This window comes from Abrus precatorius, unplaced genomic scaffold, assembly GCF_003935025.1.
Source record: "Abrus precatorius isolate BTA unplaced genomic scaffold, Abrus_2018 Scaffold9, whole genome shotgun sequence".
In the NCBI taxonomy this organism is placed as follows: Eukaryota; Viridiplantae; Streptophyta; class Magnoliopsida; order Fabales; family Fabaceae; genus Abrus; species Abrus precatorius.
In genome coordinates this window covers 12,565,939-12,584,640 of record NW_020874439.1, presented here as the reverse complement: position 1 = coordinate 12,584,640, position 18,702 = coordinate 12,565,939, and the positions used below count along the sequence as shown (strand labels likewise).

At 30.1% G+C, this 18,702-nt stretch overlaps 2 protein-coding genes across 3 annotated transcripts; both read left to right on the top strand.

The window, feature by feature from the left end:
- Positions 1–4,677: 4,677 nt before the first annotated feature.
- On the top strand, positions 4,678–6,957 carry LOC113850835 (FT-interacting protein 7-like). Its single transcript, XM_027481364.1, has one exon. It carries the CDS (start codon positions 4,678–4,680, stop codon positions 6,955–6,957), a length of 2,280 nt encoding a protein of 759 aa, XP_027337165.1.
- A 9,364-nt stretch (positions 6,958–16,321) lies between these two features.
- LOC113851414 lies at positions 16,322–17,405 on the top strand. Of its 2 annotated transcripts, none has more exons than XM_027481879.1 (2): positions 16,322–16,505; positions 16,892–17,405. In XM_027481879.1, the coding sequence occupies exons 1-2, from the start codon at positions 16,408–16,410 to the stop codon at positions 17,166–17,168; spliced, it is 375 nt and encodes a 124-aa protein (XP_027337680.1). In that variant the 5' UTR covers positions 16,322–16,407; the 3' UTR covers positions 17,169–17,405. The 2 variants fall into 2 exon arrangements, with proteins under 2 accessions (XP_027337680.1, XP_027337681.1); XM_027481880.1 differs by having other exon boundaries at positions 16,367–16,505; positions 16,901–17,211.
- The last annotated feature ends 1,297 nt before the right edge of the window (positions 17,406–18,702 follow it).

The window sequence follows — 18,702 nt, the reverse complement described above, 5'->3', positions numbered from 1 at the left end:
GTCTTTTGCTTTTAATTTATAAGTTTAATGTAATATATATTTTTTCCTCAAAGTGGTTTTGCATATTGGTATTGGAAGTGGCTTTGAAATTACATCTAGGTCTATCTGAACATCATGCGTATCTTCCTTTTTTCGTTTCTTAATGTTTGATTTGATTTCACTTGCTAGCTAATGTTAATGTTCTCTTTTAGGATCCATGCTAGTGCTCTCTTATGTGGCTTTTTTTTTCTTTTAATTTCTGCTTTTATGAATGATAATATACTCAAAATTTAATATTTATAATAAATGAGAATAAAAAAATAAAAAGTATTTTTAGAAATATTTATGTATATATGTTTTACTTTCAAGGTTAATTTTTTAAATTGTGTTGTCATTGTTATATATTATTATAATAATATTAATTAAAATGTTAATCTAATGATGTAAGAACTTAAGTCAGTTAAGTAGTTATTTTTGTTATGTTCATAATTAGTAAAATCTGAGCGGATTTTACCTTTTTTAATTAATTGTAGTGTGACTTCGTGAATTCCTTGCTTTCTAATTTTAGAGCACATGTATTATTATAATAATATTCCTGCAAACACACACAAAGATGATGAAAATGAATTATTAATTTGCAATGTTTTTTCTTCGTTGAGAGCACTTTTTCTTTCACCATATACAAATGATTGAAGTGTCTATTACTATTTCTTATATTAGGTTGAGCTTTGGTGGTCAAATTGCAATACGAAAAAAAAAAGTTGGTAAATATTTTTTGAGGTATTTATCTTTAAAGAGAAAAATAAAAAATTATAAATATTTCTATTTGAATTTGATTCTAAGATTAAATTATTAGGAAATGATATTTTTTGTAGTGAAAAAAATATTATTATATTAAAAAAAAATACAAATATAATTAAGAAGTAAAGTGCTAAATTAAAATAAATCATTATTGACCTTTAATTTTAATGGGGAAAAAATATATAAATTTTCCTTATTTAACTTTAAATTCATCGCCTTTATTTTTCTACTCGTTGAAGTAGTTAAATAATTTAGGACTTATTGTTCGATTTGCATTATTTTTATCTTTAAAAGTTACTGTCTTTTTAAATAATTAGCTTAATTCTTTGATAACGTTCCTTAATTAATTTTCATTATTATTGTCTTATCTAATCTTACAATTAAATATTATGCTTTAATGTTTTTCATCTACATATTAAACACTTAAGATTATATTTAGCTGTAATATTAAAGTTTTCATTAATACCTATTAAGTAAAATATCATTATACTTTTAGAAACAATGTAATTAATATGATTAAAAAGAGCTGACTCAAGGGATGTTTTGGTCTTTAACCGAGACTAGTTTTCTGATTGAAAATGATGGTTTAATAAAAGCTCTTTAGAGTGCAACAATCCGATCAACTTCAGCCGCGACAAAACAATTTTAAATTATGATTTTTAATATCTACTTAAGACCAAGTGCTAAAAAGTTAAAAAAAATAATTAATTTAAAATTATAAATTTTGATATTATTAATATATTAGATTTTACAATATTCTATTAATTTTAATAAAAAAATTAGTGTATATAAATTTTTAATATATTTTCTTGAGTTAGCGGTGAGAGAGTGAACAACAACTGCTATGAATTAACTTTATATAATAAAGCTTTGATCATATTTTTGGTTTAATGTCAAGTCAGACTATGTTTCGTATTTAAGGGAGGCGAAATTATTTTTTTATTTTTAATTTGTCTATTTCATCTAAAATAAAGATAAAATCAACGAGAACATGACACACGTGTTTCGTATATAATAGAGACGAAAAGATAAAATAAAAATTTAAATTTAAGTTTGCAATTATACAGACACACATGACCCAGTCAGGGGAGGGAGAGAAAAATAAATGAATTGTGCTAATAGGAAGATAGAAAAAAAATAAATGAATTGTGATGTGTGAATGGTAGAGTTACGAAAAAATATTAAATGAGATTAGTGATGGAAAGAGAGAAAAATAAATGAATTGTATTAGTGGGAAGAGAGAGAAAAATAAAAAAATAAAATATTTATTTTTGTTTTTAATAAATAAATAAATAATTCAGGAAATATGCCAATCAGGTGAGGGAGAGAAAAATAAATGAATTGTGCTAGTGGAAAGAGAGAAAAATAAATGAGTTGTGCTGTGTGAATAGTGTAGAGTTACAAGAAAATATTAATTGAGATTAGTGATGAAGAGAAAAATAAATGAATTGTGTTAGTGGGAAGAGAGAAAAAAATAAAAACAATAAATTATTTATTTTTGTTTTTAATAAATAAATTAATAATTCAGGAAATATATTTATTTTTTATTTTTTTAATAATTTATTGTGTTAGTGGGAATTATAATTATTAAATAATTCCCTGAAAAATAAATAATTTATTTTTTATTTATTTTTCTCTCTCTTCACTGCTAATCTCATTTAATATTTTCTTGTAACTCTACCATTTATACAGTATAATTCATTTATTTTTCTCCCCCTCCCCTGATTGGGTCACATGTGTATGCAGCACTGCAAACTTAAATTTAAATTTTTATTTTACCTTTTCGTCTCTATTGTATATGAAACATGTGACACGTGTCACGTTCAGATTGATTTTGTCTCTATTTTAGATGAAATAGACAAATTAAAAATAAAAAAAATGATTTTGTTTCTCTTAAATACGAAATATAGTTTGACGTGACAAAAATTTATCCCAGACAGAAAATATATATATTTTATTTTATTTTAATAAATAATTATTAAAAAATCATTAAGCCCATATTTTCCTCATTGTTTGATAGCGAAAATAAAAAATTACAAAGAATGGAGAAAAGGAGAGATTCGAATCAACGTTGATGTGGCTTTGACAAAGATTGAAGCATTTGTTTTTGACGACTTTGACAAGGATGGTGATGGCCCTTGAAAGTTCCCAATATTTTGAAAGGAGATACTCATAAGTCTATTTCAAGATTAAAAAATATTAACCAATAACAAAGAAATTAAAATTAAAATATTTATTTTCATTATTTTAACATAAAATTATTATTTAATTAGTATCTTAGAAATACTAATTAATAAGGCCTTTAAAAGTTTTCATCGAGTTTGGATGGGTTGCTTGGTGTTGTCAATAATGTTCTGAGTAAGTAAAAGTGAAAGCACCAATTTCAGCAGTGGTGGGGCATTTAGGAGAGAACAACACACAATACATATGCACTAGATATCATATTTGGGATTGTACCACTTTGTATAAATATATAAAATTTACAGTTTGAAATATAAAAATGTATTAAGAATTTTTTATTAATTAATAATTTCTTATCAATAATATATTTAATACAATATGCGTATTTTTTTTTACTAAACAAGCTCCTCTATACTCTAATTTTTTTCAGAGTAATGACTATTTCACTTAATAAAATTTTATTAATTTAATTATTTAATAAGGTGATGTATTTATTTTAATGTTAAATTTTAAAATAAATTTGTCCAATAATATGTTAATTAATTTATTTAAGATTTTGTTAATCTTTAGTTCTTATGACAAGAATAAACAATTGATAGTAGTCCAATTTTATTAAAAAAATATTTACTATAATTTTATAACTTCAATATAATAAATATTTATATTTTTTTAAATAATTTTTTATATATAAACTCAATTTTAATGATTGAAATTAATAAAATTTATTTTTTATTTATATATTTTTTTGTTGACTTGATCTTTTAAGAATTTTTATTAGTTTAATAATAAAATTGGAAAAATTAAGTGTTTATCAAAAGTTATTAAAGAATAACTTGATATCCTCGTTTGTTTAATTTTTAATTAAATTTATACGGTATGTTAATAATTTATGATTTCATTTAAGAATTAATAATAATAAAATTCAACTACATAGTAATTAAATTATAAAATAATATTTTATAAAATAAGTAATAAAGTAAAATTAATTAATTTAAATAAAAGGAAAAAGAAAACAGTTAAACTTTAAACACAAGTAATACGAACGTACTATTTTGTTGTTATAAATTTTTTAAAACAAATAAATATGTAAAATTGAAATATAAATACCTAAAGAGAACATATTGGTGATTATTGAATGTATTATTCGAGGAGATGATTTAACCGTAACAAGAGCGCAAAAAAATAAAAATTAAACGTTGTTTTATTATACATATTTTTATTTGAATGAATTTATTTATTTGCATGTTGAAATTATAGAATTTTAAGCTTAGAGGTAAAAAAAGAAAAATAGATACAATAATATTTTAATATATTACAATCGAATCTACATATGATATGTTTACAAAATCTAAAAGACTAATCCTTATTTATAATAATTATGATATTAGTTAATTAAATAATGAATGATGGTAATATAAAGAATTATCATTAATCTTAAGAGATGATAAGAAAATAAGGAAATAAATAATAAAAGATAATTTAGAATATGATTTTTTTTTTATTATATACATAATACAATATGATTACATATCTTTATATATCTATATATATTCAAACAATATGATTTTAAGATGTTCAATATATTTATTTTTTGTTTACTAATGTTTTAACAGTTTTATATAAAAGGATGTTTCGTTATTGTTGCTGTGATGAATATTGAAGTTGAATTTTAATTTTAATTCGTCCTTCTGGTTTTGTAGCCTTATATTGGAAACCATGAGAGATGAGAATATGGAGTTCAACTTGAAGGAGATTTCTCCAAATATCGGTGCCAACAACTTAACAGGCAATGGGGGAATCAGAACCAGCGGTGACCTCGTTGAAATCAGTCTCTTTTTGTTTGTGAGGATTTCGAGGGGCAGAGATTTGGTAGGATATCGTGATCCTTACGTTGAGGTCAATGTTGGGAGGTTTAAAGGGACAACGCTATGCATCAAGAACAACTCGCACCCTGAATGGAACCAAATCTTTGCCCTACACCAAACCCAAATTCAAAGTGAAGACACTCTAGAGATTTTGGTGAAGAATAATGTTCTTAGGCATGATCAATGTATGGGTCGCATTTCATTTGCTGTTTCTGATATTCCTACACGCTTTCCAACCGATGGTACACTTGCTCCACAGTGGCATGGACTAGAGAATCAAAGGGGTGTAAGGTGCAGGGGAGAGCTTATGCTGTGTACTTGGATTGGAACTCAAGCTGATGAGGCTTTTCATGAAGCTTCACATTTGCATTTAGGTGCAACATCGGTTGGTATTTACAATGTTGCCAACACTTGTTCATGTATTTATCTTATGCCTAGGATTTGGTGTCTTAGAGTTTATTTGATTCAAGCCCGTGACCTGTTAGTTGAAGATAGAACTGAGTGTTCTCAAATTTTCATCCATGCTACGTTGGGGAAGTTAATCTTCACAAGCAAGTCGGTGATGAACAATGATGGTAACCCTAAATGGAATGAAGAATTGTTAATTGCAGTGGCTGAGCCGTTTGATCAAATGTTGGTGTTGAGTGTGAGGCAAGGAACATTAGGAAGTCACGAGAACATAGGGAGGTGTGTGTTACCCGTAAAGAATGTAGACATGAGAGTGGATGAGTCACCTCCACGTACTAGAATCTTTGGTGTTAAAAGGAATGAGAGATTTGTGGGTAGACTTTATTTGAGGCTTTCTTTGGATGGTGGGTATCATGTGTTTGATGAAGACCCACTTTGCAGCAGTGATATGAATCCAACGTCTAATGCACTGTGGAGACCCAGCATTGGTGTTTTTGAGATGGGGATATTGAATGCCACGGGGCTCCCAGCCATGAAACCAAGGCATCGTACTGATGCCTATTGTGTGGCTAAATACGGCTCAAAATGGGTTCGGACAAGAACTGTTATCAATAGTCTTTGTCCTAAGTGGAATGAGCAATACTCTTGGGATGTATATGACCCGTGTACATTCATCACGATTTGTGTGTTTGATGATGTTCAGGTTCATGTTCAAGAAAGTGGTATAGCTGCAGGAGCAATAGATGCAAGAATAGGGAAGGTGAGAATTCGTTTATCTGAACTTGAAACCAACAGAATTTACTCCTATTTTTATCCACTTGTTGAGCTTCAACCTTCTGGGCTGAAGAAAATGGGAGAAATTCAATTAGCTTTCAAGTTTTGTTGCCCGGATATGATGAGTATTTATAAAGTGTATACATTACCTATGCTCCCTACGCAGCATTTTGCTAATCCATTGTCTCTGACTCAGTTACATGGCTTGAGGAAACAAGCTGTGATGCTGGTGTGGTCAAAGATGAGCCGAACTGAACCACCACTGAGAAGAGAGGTTATTGAATATATGCTAGATTCTCATGAAATCATGTGGAGCATGAGAAGATGTAGAGCTGATTTTGAAAGGATTAACACTTTTTTGAGTGGGTTGGTCGGTTTGTACACTCACTTTGATGAGATACGTAATTGGAAGAATCCTATTTCAACACTTATAGTTTTATTGCTTCTCTTTGTTGTGATTGTTCATCCTCAACATTTGCTGCCCACAATGTTTTCCTATCTTATCCTGCATGTGCTCTTGCAGTATCAAACGAGGCCAAGAAATCCATCTCATGTAGATCTGCTATTGTCTCATGTGCACACAACAAGTGTAGATGAGTTGGAAGAAGAGTTTGACCCAATTCCATCCAGATTCGGAGACAACATTATAAGGAATAGATATGATAGATTAAGAGTTGCTGCAGGGAAATATGTAGCACTGATGGGTCATTTAGCTACAAGAGGAGAGAGACTCCAATCTCTTTTGAGTTGGCAGGATCCAATAGCTACAATATTGTTTATGATTTTGTGTCTCATAAGTGGGATTGTGACTTTGATTGTTCCTTTTAGAGTTATTGTCTCTGTTTGGTTGATTTACTTGCTAAGGCATCCAATTGTACGTTCATCCTTCCCTACACCTTTTGAAAATTGGGTAAGGAGGCTGCCTTCAAAATTAGATAATATGATATAAGAGTGCAACTCTGGTTCCTGTTTTTTACTTTTTAGAAGACTCAAATGTATATGCAACCTGCATAGTTTAATGTTAATTATTAAGTATTCTATTTGATTTTATTCTCTCACCAATTTAAAATTGCTGTGTTCATTCTTTGATTGTGATATGCTTAGAATATATCTTATGCCCAATGTTCTTAACTGGATTCTTATGTTTAGAAGCCAAGAAATTTTTTAGATCTTGTATGTTAATAGAGAAAAGTATAGCTACAAAGTTGATATTTTGGGTGTTATGTATTAATTAAAAAAACTGTATGTAAAAAAATATGATTTAATAAATTATAATAACAAATTATTAAAAAATAATATCAAATACTTCATTATACTATTAATTAAAATTTTGTGTTTATTTAATTTTTTAATTGAATTTTGTACCGTTTGCCAATCGTTTATGATTTTAATTAAGAATGAATAATAAAAAATTTAAATATATATTATTTTTATATAATAAATAATTAAAATAATAATAATAATTAATTTACATAAAAAACATAACAGTAAATTTTAAACCTAAGTAATAAAAATATATTATTTTATTATTCTCATAAATTTTTTAAAAAATATATAAATATTATTATAATATTAAAAAAAAGTTAAAAAGATCATATTGCTAGTTATTAGATAAATTATTTAAAGATGATTAATTAACCGTAACAAGAGTTAAGAAAATCGTATTGATAGTTATTAGATGAATTATTTAAAAATAATTAGTTAACCATAACAAGAATTAAAGAAAATTGAATAAAATTGAACATTACTTATCACAACTCTTTAATAAAGTAATTTTATACTTACCTAACAAATAGAAAATAAAATATTTAAAAATAATTTATAATTATTTAATTATAATTTACTGATACATAACTGAGAAAAAGAAAAGGAATATAAAAATAAAAAAATTATTATTGAAGGATGTATTACTCGTAAAAAAATATAAAAACTAAATAAATTTATTGAAAATTATCAACTTATAAAATATAAGCATTTAAAAATTATTTCCTTTAAAAATAATAAAATTTTAAGAGAATTAAGAAATATTTATTTCTAAAATGAAATTAATATTTTCAAGTGGAAACCTGTTTTCCTTCCAGATGTTTTGAAGCTCAACCGTTTCAAAATAGAAAATAAAAATCCTTTTAGAAATTAAGAATCAATTTTTTCTAAATTAAATTTTCTTTTCCTGAAATTAAGATATGTTTATACGGTACAGATATGTTTTCAATTTATACCGATATATACTGTTTAAATAAAAATTTATAACTTTTATTATTATTTTTTTGATAGGCAAAACAAATCTTATTAAAAAAAGTTCAAGGGGAACTCAAAACCCATATACACAAAAAATTACTTATTCAGAGAAATAAAAAGCAAAAATATACTTATGCAAAATTAAGACAGATGCAATTTCGTGGGTTCAAATACCAATCAGCTAACATAATAGCTTCTCCCTTACTAACAAGTGATAACCATTTCCAGGATCTCAGAATAATAGAATTTAGGACTTCCCTCTCATCCAAAACACCATTGGAAAATATAATTCTATTTCTATGCAACCACAAAGACCACACTGTACTTACCCAAATAATTAATAAGCATATTCCTTCTCTTTTACTACAGCCAACACGCAGTAAAGTATCAGATTTGAGATGAAACTGAGCACGTTAAAAATAAATGAGTTGGAAGTTCCTCCAAACCATGACAGAAACAACAAGTTATATCATCAACTTGAACACCACGATCAATCAGTAAACCTTTACAAGGAAGTGCATTCAACAACAATTGCCAAGAAAAAACCAAACACTTAAGAGGGACCTTCCCTCTCCATAGCCTTTGCAAGACATCTGCCGTACACTGATCTACACTATTAAGATCACCAAAAAGTTCAAATAGCCATGAATACGCAGATTGCACTGAATAACAACCTGAAGAATCTACCCTCCATACCCATTTATCTTCTTGTAGTAACTTAATAGAAACTCCATCCACAAGCTCCAACAAAAGATTAAAGCTCGAGATCTCATGTTGAAAGAGTCCTCTTCGCCAACTAACATTCCAAACCCATCTAGTGCCATCATGAAAACCATTCTCCACTACACGTGATTCAGCATTTCTCGCCACTGCAAATAAACGCGGAAATGCTTCATACAATCGCACCCCTCCTACCCACTTATCTCTCCAAAAAAGAGTGTGTAAACCTGCACCCACACTTCTATCAAACTTCTCATCCAGCCATGAATTCCCTTGATGAATAACCTCCAGCAAATCATGCCACCACAAAGAACATCTGTTGTGAACTGATGAACGCTGAAGAGAAGAAGCTAATATTCCATATCTAGATTCCAACACCCGCACCCACAATGAACTAAAATAGTTAACACCTCGCCACAACCATTTACCAAGAAGCGCCGAATTAAACCACTACACATTCCTAATGCCCAAGCCACCATTCTTCCGCGGTCTACATACAGTTTTCCATTTCACCCAGGGGATTTTAGATCCATCCTTAACACCCTTCCATAAAAAATTCCGTTGGATAGTGACAATTTTCTTTATTACCGACTTCAGCACCTTAAAAAAGGATAACGAGTGCAATGACATAGAATTAAGAACGACATTAATCAAAGTCACCCTACCTCCAATCGATAAATACCTATGCTTCCATGACGCTAACCGCTTTTTAAGAGCCTCTAACACACCCTTCCATGCACTAGGCTTTCTCGGGTTAACACCTAACTGTAACCCGAGATACTTTAATGGGAAACTACCAATCTTACAATGTAGGAACTCCGCAGCCAAGTTTTCAAAGTCATCACCAGTGTTAATCCCCAATACAAAAGATTTATGGAAGTTAATTTTCATACCTGATATTAATTCAAAGTTACGCAATACTGCTTTCAAAGTCCACAAATTCTGCACCGAAGCCTCTCCTATAATCAATGTGTCATCCGCAAACTGCAGCAAAGAAATATCTGGTCCCCCTTCCTCAATTGTCATACTAGAGAACAACCCACAAGTCACTGCCTTCCGCATAAGAACTTTTAACCCTTCCGCTGCCACAAGAAAGAGAAAAGGGGCAAGAGGATCCCCTGTTTTAGGCCCCGCTCAATATGAACCTCCAATGTAGGACAACCATTAATCAAAGCTGATAGGCTTCCCCCCCACACACAAGCTTCCATCCAACTGACTCATTTGTCTGAAAATCCAAAGCTACGTAACATAAACAAAAGATATCCCCACTCTATCGAATCATACGCCTTCTCATAATCAAGCTTTAACACAAAACACCTCTTATTATACCTCCGCACATAATCAACTGCTTCATTAGCCACAAGTACACTATCTAACATGTTCCTTCCCAGGATAAAGGCTGATTGTTCTTCTGAAATTATTGAATCCAAAACTCCTTTCAACCTATTTGCCAAAAGCTTGGAAACAATCTTATAAAGATAACCTAATAATGAGATAGACCGAAAATCAGATATCTGTTGTGGGCAAGACACTTTTGGCACAAGTGCTACAAAATAAGATAATAAAGACCTAGGTAGCTTCTTATTTCTACAAAATTCAGTAAGCATACCCATCACTTCTTCCTTGATCACTCCACAAAACCTCTTAAGGAACACAAAATTGAAACTATCAGGCCTCGGACTTTTATCACCTTCACACTCCAAAATCATCTTTCCCACTTTCTCCTCCGAAAAAGCATTAACAAGCTCCTCATTATGTAAAACAGAGACTCTTGGTAAATTATTAATATCAATAGTAGGTCGAAGCCAACTTCTACTACTAAAATGAGCCGCAAAATAGGACACCACACCTGTTTTAATCTCATTAACCTCTTCGACACATCTCTCTCCAATTTGAAGCGCATGTATATTATTTCGTCGCCGCCTCCCATTAACACATAAATGAAAGAACTTTGTATTTAAATCACCCTCTTTCCCCCATCTCACCCGAGCTTTTTGGGCTATGAGACTCTCTCTATTCTTCCTAGCCTTCCAAATATCACCCACCAACATTTGTTGACGCTTCTTCTCCACATCAGAAAGTTCTATCACAGAATTTTTATCATCAATCAAGCTCAACTCAGTTGTCAAATCAGAGATCACCTTATCAACATTTCTAAATACCTCAATATTCCATTTTTTCAATGCAATCTTAACATTCCTTAACCTCTGGTTAGCTCTCTGGGCAGCCCATGGGAGGGTAATATCTGTTTTTCACGCTTCCTCCACCACCTCCACAACTTCTTTATGAGTCAGCCAACAATTATTAAATTGAAATGGCTTCGGACCCCAGTTAACCACTTTGTGCTTAAGAATAATGGGACAATGATCAGACACATCTCTGCTCAGAACCTGAATAAAACCATCTCTCTAGTAATCAAGCCAGGAACTAGAAACAAGGACTCTATCCAGCCTGCTCATCATAGAAGCATCCCTTTTTATCCATGTAAATTTTTTACCCACAAGTAGAAGATCTACAAGTTCCATTTCCTGAATGAAAGAATTGAAACCCTCCATTTCAGAGATACCATAGTCTGCCTGACAACCCTTCCTCTCTGTCACTTGTCTCACAGCATTGAAGTCACCCAATATACACCACACAAATTTGCCAAGACCCTTTCTTGTCATGAGCAAATCATCCCATAACTTTCTCTTCTCACTTAGTCTACACGATGCATAGACATTCACCACAACACATAGGTTTTCAGTAGCCAATACCTGCAAGCAAACACCCAGGAATCCAGTACCAGAAAAGGAGAAAAGTATTTTACATTTGGAAGTATCCCAAAGTGAAAGCATACCCCCACTTCTGCCAATGGAAGGCAAGGCACACCAATCAAAATTCACAGAACCCCACAAACGCGTACATAAATTACTATTACATATTTCAAGTGTTGTTTCCTGAATCGCCAAGAACTCCAGATCTTCAGAGCGAACAATATCACATACCTTCTTTTGCTTTATCGCACTCCCCAGCTCTCTACAATTAAATGAGCCAATCTTCATTTAGTATCAAAGCGAACCCCATATTCTTTCGCAATCGTTCTATCACGTACCTCCATCTCAATCAATTTCTCTCGAACCTGCTCATCATATATTTTAATATATATTTTAATATGTTAACAACTGTATTTTTTTATTCTCATCGTTCATTCATTCGTTATGCATGATATTTGTTTTACATATTTTTCATATATTTTTATTCTTTAATAAATAAAATGATATAAAACTATAATTTAATGTATTCTATCAATTTATAACTGTAATTGTCTTATCTTATTTTAATTTTATGAAAGTGGTAAATTTTAATCTCAAATATTATTTGATTTTATAATGAATTTATTAAATAAAATAAGTAGTAAAGTCATATTTAAAAATAAAATTATATATTTATTATATTGATCACAACATTTATGTAATTTAAAAAAATTGTTTAGTAATTAATAAAATGGTTGTTCAAATAATGAAAATAAGCAAAGGCGAACACAACTAGTTGTAGCAAAATTGGTGGCTCAAAATTTCAAACATATATGATGGAGGATAGTAAATAAATAAATAAATATCAAAATATCTAACTAAATATGTTGATTAATATATTACAAAATTGCTTATTTTCTATATAATTATTTTTTTAATATAATTCCTATGGGTTGATGGAATGGTCAAAACAAAATCTCGTACCTACAGATTTTTTTTGTCAAAACAAATTTTCTTGAATGATGTTAATTATTAAAGAGAGAAATATATATGGAAAAAAAATTTCTTACATTAGTGTAAAGTTTAAATTTTTTTATATCTAATTTGAGTCTTTCATTTAATTTAAATTTAATAGCAAGTAAAATAATAAATTATAATCTGTTATATTTAAATTAAATGAAAGAGTACTCAGATTAAATATAAGAGTATTTAGACTTATACCAATATAAAAAAATTATTCTATATATATATATATAAACAAAGGTGTGTTTATACATGTAATGTGCCCCCAAGATTGCGTGGGGCTGCTTATGATTCTTTCGTGTATGCATCATGCATGCTACTTCAGATGTGTAGTCATGTGCCCATTTCATACTTATAATTTGATTTAAGATTTGAATTAGAATCCGTAGTACTTAAAATAATTAGAAAAATATTTTTTTAAAGTATAAATAATGACTGATTTACTTAAAGGTCGTTAAAAAACGGTCATTAAAATTATTTTCTAAATCAATCACAAAATAGACTCTAAAATAATCGCAAAAATCAATTTCTAAATTGATTACAAAATTTAGTGTTTAAATTAGTTACAAAAATTAATAACTAAATTTTAGTTTTTAAATTATATTCACTAAATATTAACGACCATATATTTTCGACACAATAAAAAAAAAAACATATATTTAACGACTCATTAAAATTAGTTAATAATTCAGTTGCTAACATATTTAGGAACTATTTTCGTCATTGAGCGACCAAATTGGGTTGCTGATACCTCATTTTCTGATAATTAACCTATCATTCTAATCATGATTTTAAACAATTGTTTTTTGTCATGATAACTATAATCTACTAGCTAGATATATCAAGTTTCACATAACTTATATATTTAGAAGTATGTTATTTAAATTAAATTTGACATTACTTTATATTTTATAAAGTTAATTTATTAATAAAAACTTTTAAATCAACTGTTAAATGGATTAATTTTACATTTTATAAAAATTTATGAAAATATGTAAATATTTAAGTTTAATATTTAGTACCAACAAATCTTAATTTAAAATAAAGTAATGTGATAAGATGCTTATTCATTTTATTTAATTAATTTTGCATTATATAAATTAAAATATAGTAAAATGTGTAAAATGTGAGAATCCATTCCCCAGCCCCACAAAAAAATAGTAGCTTGGGCAAGGCGACCTATATCTATCAACTTCGTGTCTTGATTATGCCAATTGTTTTGTGTGATCATTATCAGCAACCCCACTACTCCCACAGACCTGAAATGGTTGGAAGTCACAAATTCAACTCATTCTCTTTGATCCAAAAGGAGGGGCAAGGGATAGACGAATAAAAGTGTAGGGGTTAACATTTTGCCAACCCTTTTCTCATGCGAAATAGAGGCCACTCTACTTGAAAATATGATTCTGATACCTCAAGAATTTGCCATAAAATATGATTCTGATACCACACACGCTCAGTTTAAATTAACATGCCGTGATAGCAGATACATTAATCATTAATTTTCTGTGCATACATCAAGGTCTCAAATGCTTTTGCTGCGATCCTCGAACCTGTTTCAAAAGGAAATATCTATATTTTTTTTAAGATTACTTGTACAGAAATTCACTTAAGGATTTGGGTACCCTTTATCCAAATTGGTGAATTTCCTTTCAGTTGTTAATTAGGAAATTTAAGATCCTCTACTGCATGGGTCAGCCAAGTTTGAGGCATATTTAAGAAAGACGGATGAAAAATTTAAATTTAACTTCATCCTCTTCCAACTTAGAAAAATCTGAAAGAAATTCATCATGTCTTTTGTTTACAGAAATTAGTTTGCACGTATACTTTTAAATAAATCATACATTAACTACATTAATAAACAAAAATTATGAAAAAAATAAGACTAAATTATACTTTTTAACATAAGAGTAATTTTATTTTTTTAATAATTATCATTTAAATTATTTAAGTATATAACAATTAATTTATATTTTATTGTAATACTCTTTTTAGTTATTCTATTATATGTCCAATGAAAAACTCTTTCAATCAGTTGCGTTTCTTTGGGTTTCTTCTAAGCTTTGGGTTCAACCTCTATCACAAGTACATTGTTGCGTTACTTTCCTTCTTCTTCCACAGATCCTCTTTGGGTTTCCTGCATTTGAAGTTTCTACTTGTGGGTTGTGTTATTGATAGAGAGAATTTGTGGCTCGGCATCAGCTTCTGGGAAGCATCAACAATAGGCCTTGGGAAACATGACTTGTACGTAAGCAACACATTTTCTTTTCTAAAATTTACTAAATAAAGGGTGATATGCCTTACATAAAAAATGAAATAAACTCTTACAACTATTTAATAGGTCTCACATAAATTTTATTTAATATAAAAACACATGCAATAAAATGATTTATCATATAATATATTAACATCTATATAAAAGAAGCAATGGATATTGAAGAGGGTGGAACATGAGGTCTATGGCTCTCAAGTTAAAAGACAAGTAATTGTTAAATAATCTATAAATAAGTTGTCCATATATACATTGATATCTTAATAATTTTTCTTATTTAATAATTGTTAAATAATCTATAAATTAGTAATTGTTAAATAAGTTGTCCATAGAAATACTTCTCAATTTCCTTATGATAGAGCATGAGACAATATTTTTGTGGCTAGGTGAAAGGAGTTAATTTGAAAGAAATGCATCATTTTCACTAATTTTTTTTAATCTTTTTTCGTCACATCATCAGTCTAATTACTTATCTCTCTCTTTGAATTATAAATATACAATAACAAATTTATTGAAGAAGTAATATTTTAAAAAAACAGAAGAAAAAACCGCTCGAACTCAAGTTTTTAGGTGTCAAAATCGATTATATATGTGTATAATCATTATTAAAGAAAACTTTTCATATAAATTATTATGTGCGACTCAACTCAAGTTGGGCCAAATTTTGTTGTTGGGTCAGCGAACGTTGAATCGTGACGGTCTAAATTCTAATGAAATTGGACGGTTTAGGGGTTAAGAGCAGTGGTTGGGTTGCGTGATTATTATACAATACAAGAAGAATCTATGATTCGTGATGCGTGTGAGGAGCGTGGTTGCCATGCCTTCTACCTTTCATGGCTAAACTTAGCCTATTTTATATGCAAATTCCACCCGTTAACCATCACAATCAAACCTTTTTTTTTTTATTTTTTTTTAATTATATGCTTAGAAAATGTTTTATTAGATGAGACAAAATTCACTTTGGTATCTATACTTTGAAGAGGACAGTAGTTTTTTATTATTCGGTAAGAGATAATAAAAAAAACTCTTTAAAATCATTTTAATTTTTCATATTTTTATTAATGTTCAAACACAAAAAGAAACAATAATGAATGTAGGCATGGGACAGGATTGTCATTTCCTCTCTCTTTCTTTTTTTAAGGTTCTTTGGCTCTCTCTCTCTCTCTTAACTGAAAACGACCGGAAGCAACCTGTGGTCTGGGCGTGTATATATCCCTCTTTGTTAACAAACATTATTATTATTATTATCACATTCATACACCGACTCAAACGCACTTCTCCTTTCTCTATATAAACCTCTTTCTCTCTCTCTCTCTGCTTCCTTCCTTTTACTTCACTTATCACACTTTCATTCATTTATGCTATTTGCCTTTCAATTTCTTCTCTTTCTCTCTGCGTCTCAGCTGCAACTATGGTCGACCTTCAAACCGTTTGCTGCATGTGCGGTGACGTTGGTTTCCCTGACAAACTTTTCCGCTGCAACAAATGTCGCCACCGATTCCAACACTCGTATGCATCTCATCATCATCATCATCATCATCATACATCCATTCCCCATCACCCATCTTTCTTTTTCATCATAGAATAATCTTTAATTCGATAGATACATCTGACTACATCTTTCTTTCTTTGATTCTCATATCATCTAAGACATCAAGGTATATTTTCCTTTTTATATACATGGATCATATGATTCGTGTATATATATATATATATATATATATATATATATATATAATGAACACGGCCATCTTGTTTATATTTTCAAACATATATATATACACCTTGCATACAACATATATAAGATAAAGTTTTTTCTTTTAGTGTTGTTATTATTTTCTAAGGGGTGAATTGAGCGTGAAGCTTAATTGATTGATGGATTGATTGTTTTTCAGGTATTGTAGTAACTACTATGGGGAACTAGCGGAGATAGAACTGTGCGATTGGTGTCAAAGCGAGGGGAAAAACTCGAGATATAGTATTATCGGCTCCAATTCAAAGAAACCGGTGGTCGGAAACGACGCCGGAACGACCCAGCGATCTGAATATTCCGGCGAGAGGATCAAGCATCACGATCGTGACGAGAATGGTTCGGAGAAGGGGAAGAGTCCCGTGCCTTCGCCGAGAACGGCCACACGGAGGTACAAGCTTCTCAAAGATGTAATGTGTTAAAAGAAAGGGAAAGAAACAACAACGCATCCTTAAGCAAGAAGAGAAACCAATATATACTATTAGTGTTAATTAGGTGTGTCAAAGTTTTCACTTTCTACGCTTAATACATATTGTAGTAACTTCCCATAGACGGTGTTTATTACGAGCGTTCTACTTTTTCGTATTAACTTGGAGTGCCCGTTTCATCAAATTGTGAATACAACTATGTAACTTGAATGTACTAGTCCCATAATATTTATGATATATTGTAAGTTGCAGGCTCTTTTCTCTACCTTTTCTTCCTCTTTTCATCATTTCCCCAGTTAAAATTGTTTCTTCAACTAAAATATCTAATTAGGGGTGAAATTGTAAAAACGAATAGAATCGGCGAAAAATAAATTTGCAGATTTTTCATGCTTTTCTTTTCTTTTTAATATTTTCGCGTGTAATGCATGGTACATGAAGTAGGTTTCGTGCATGAGATTTGTTAAGTGAAGTGATAGAAAAAAATCATTTATTTGTATCCAAATTTGAGACGCAAACAGTTATCAAACAGTAATTGGTGGTAAGTGATGTGCACGAGGATTTTTGGTTGGTATGGAACAAAAGTTTCACGGTTAGTGTTTTTTTTTTTTATTATTAATTTTATTTGTATTGGATAAGGGACAGATATGAGAGAGAGAGGGGGAGCAAAGGGTTTGACTGTCATGGCAGGGTTGAACTTGAACCTCTAATTTGCTTAGTTGAGTCTAAATTGAATGCACTGGGTTTCCTTTTGGGAGAAGAATTCATAGTACCTGAAGCCTGCTAACTTTTGCAGATTCATTGAAGGCCTTTAATTGCTAGGCCCTCTCTATTATTGTCCATGTCAAAAGAAAATGAAGGGTCTCGATTAGAAAGTGGAGAATTTGCACCACGCAAGCCAGATATAGAATCCGTACCTTGAAAGTTTATTTATTTTTTCTTTTTCTTTTTTGCGCTTTTTATTTTCTTTGAGATATGCCGTGCCACTTTGCAATATCAACAAATTTGGAATAGATAATGTACATTGTACGTACGTTAGCAAAGGGTTTTTCTAGTGAGGGTTTTTATTTTATTAATTCTTTGTAGAAAAAATTAGACAGCGTGTCGTGAACAGAAGTGGATTTTTTATTTTCCAATTGTGGTGGTCGTTTCTAGGCCATACATTCTATGGCAATATATTTTGTGACAAATTTGTATAGTGTTGAGTTGTAGCTTTTGTGAAATATCTCCAAAATACACACAAGTTGATAAATAAGGCATGATCGCCACGTAAGTGCCTGTTTTGACCATTTACTAGAAACCCACAAATTCCTTTTTCATTTGGACTTTTAAGGCGTGATGATAAAACCATCAACTCCATTTAACCTAAGAACTATTATGCATCTATAAATCCAACATTATAATTGAATTGCTTTGAGGGTGACACCTACACATGAATGGCACATGTAGCTACAGTTAATTGAGTTCTTAGGTAACTACTTCCTAAGAGACCATCTTGGTGTGTCAGTTGTATGTTGACAGCGGTGACGGC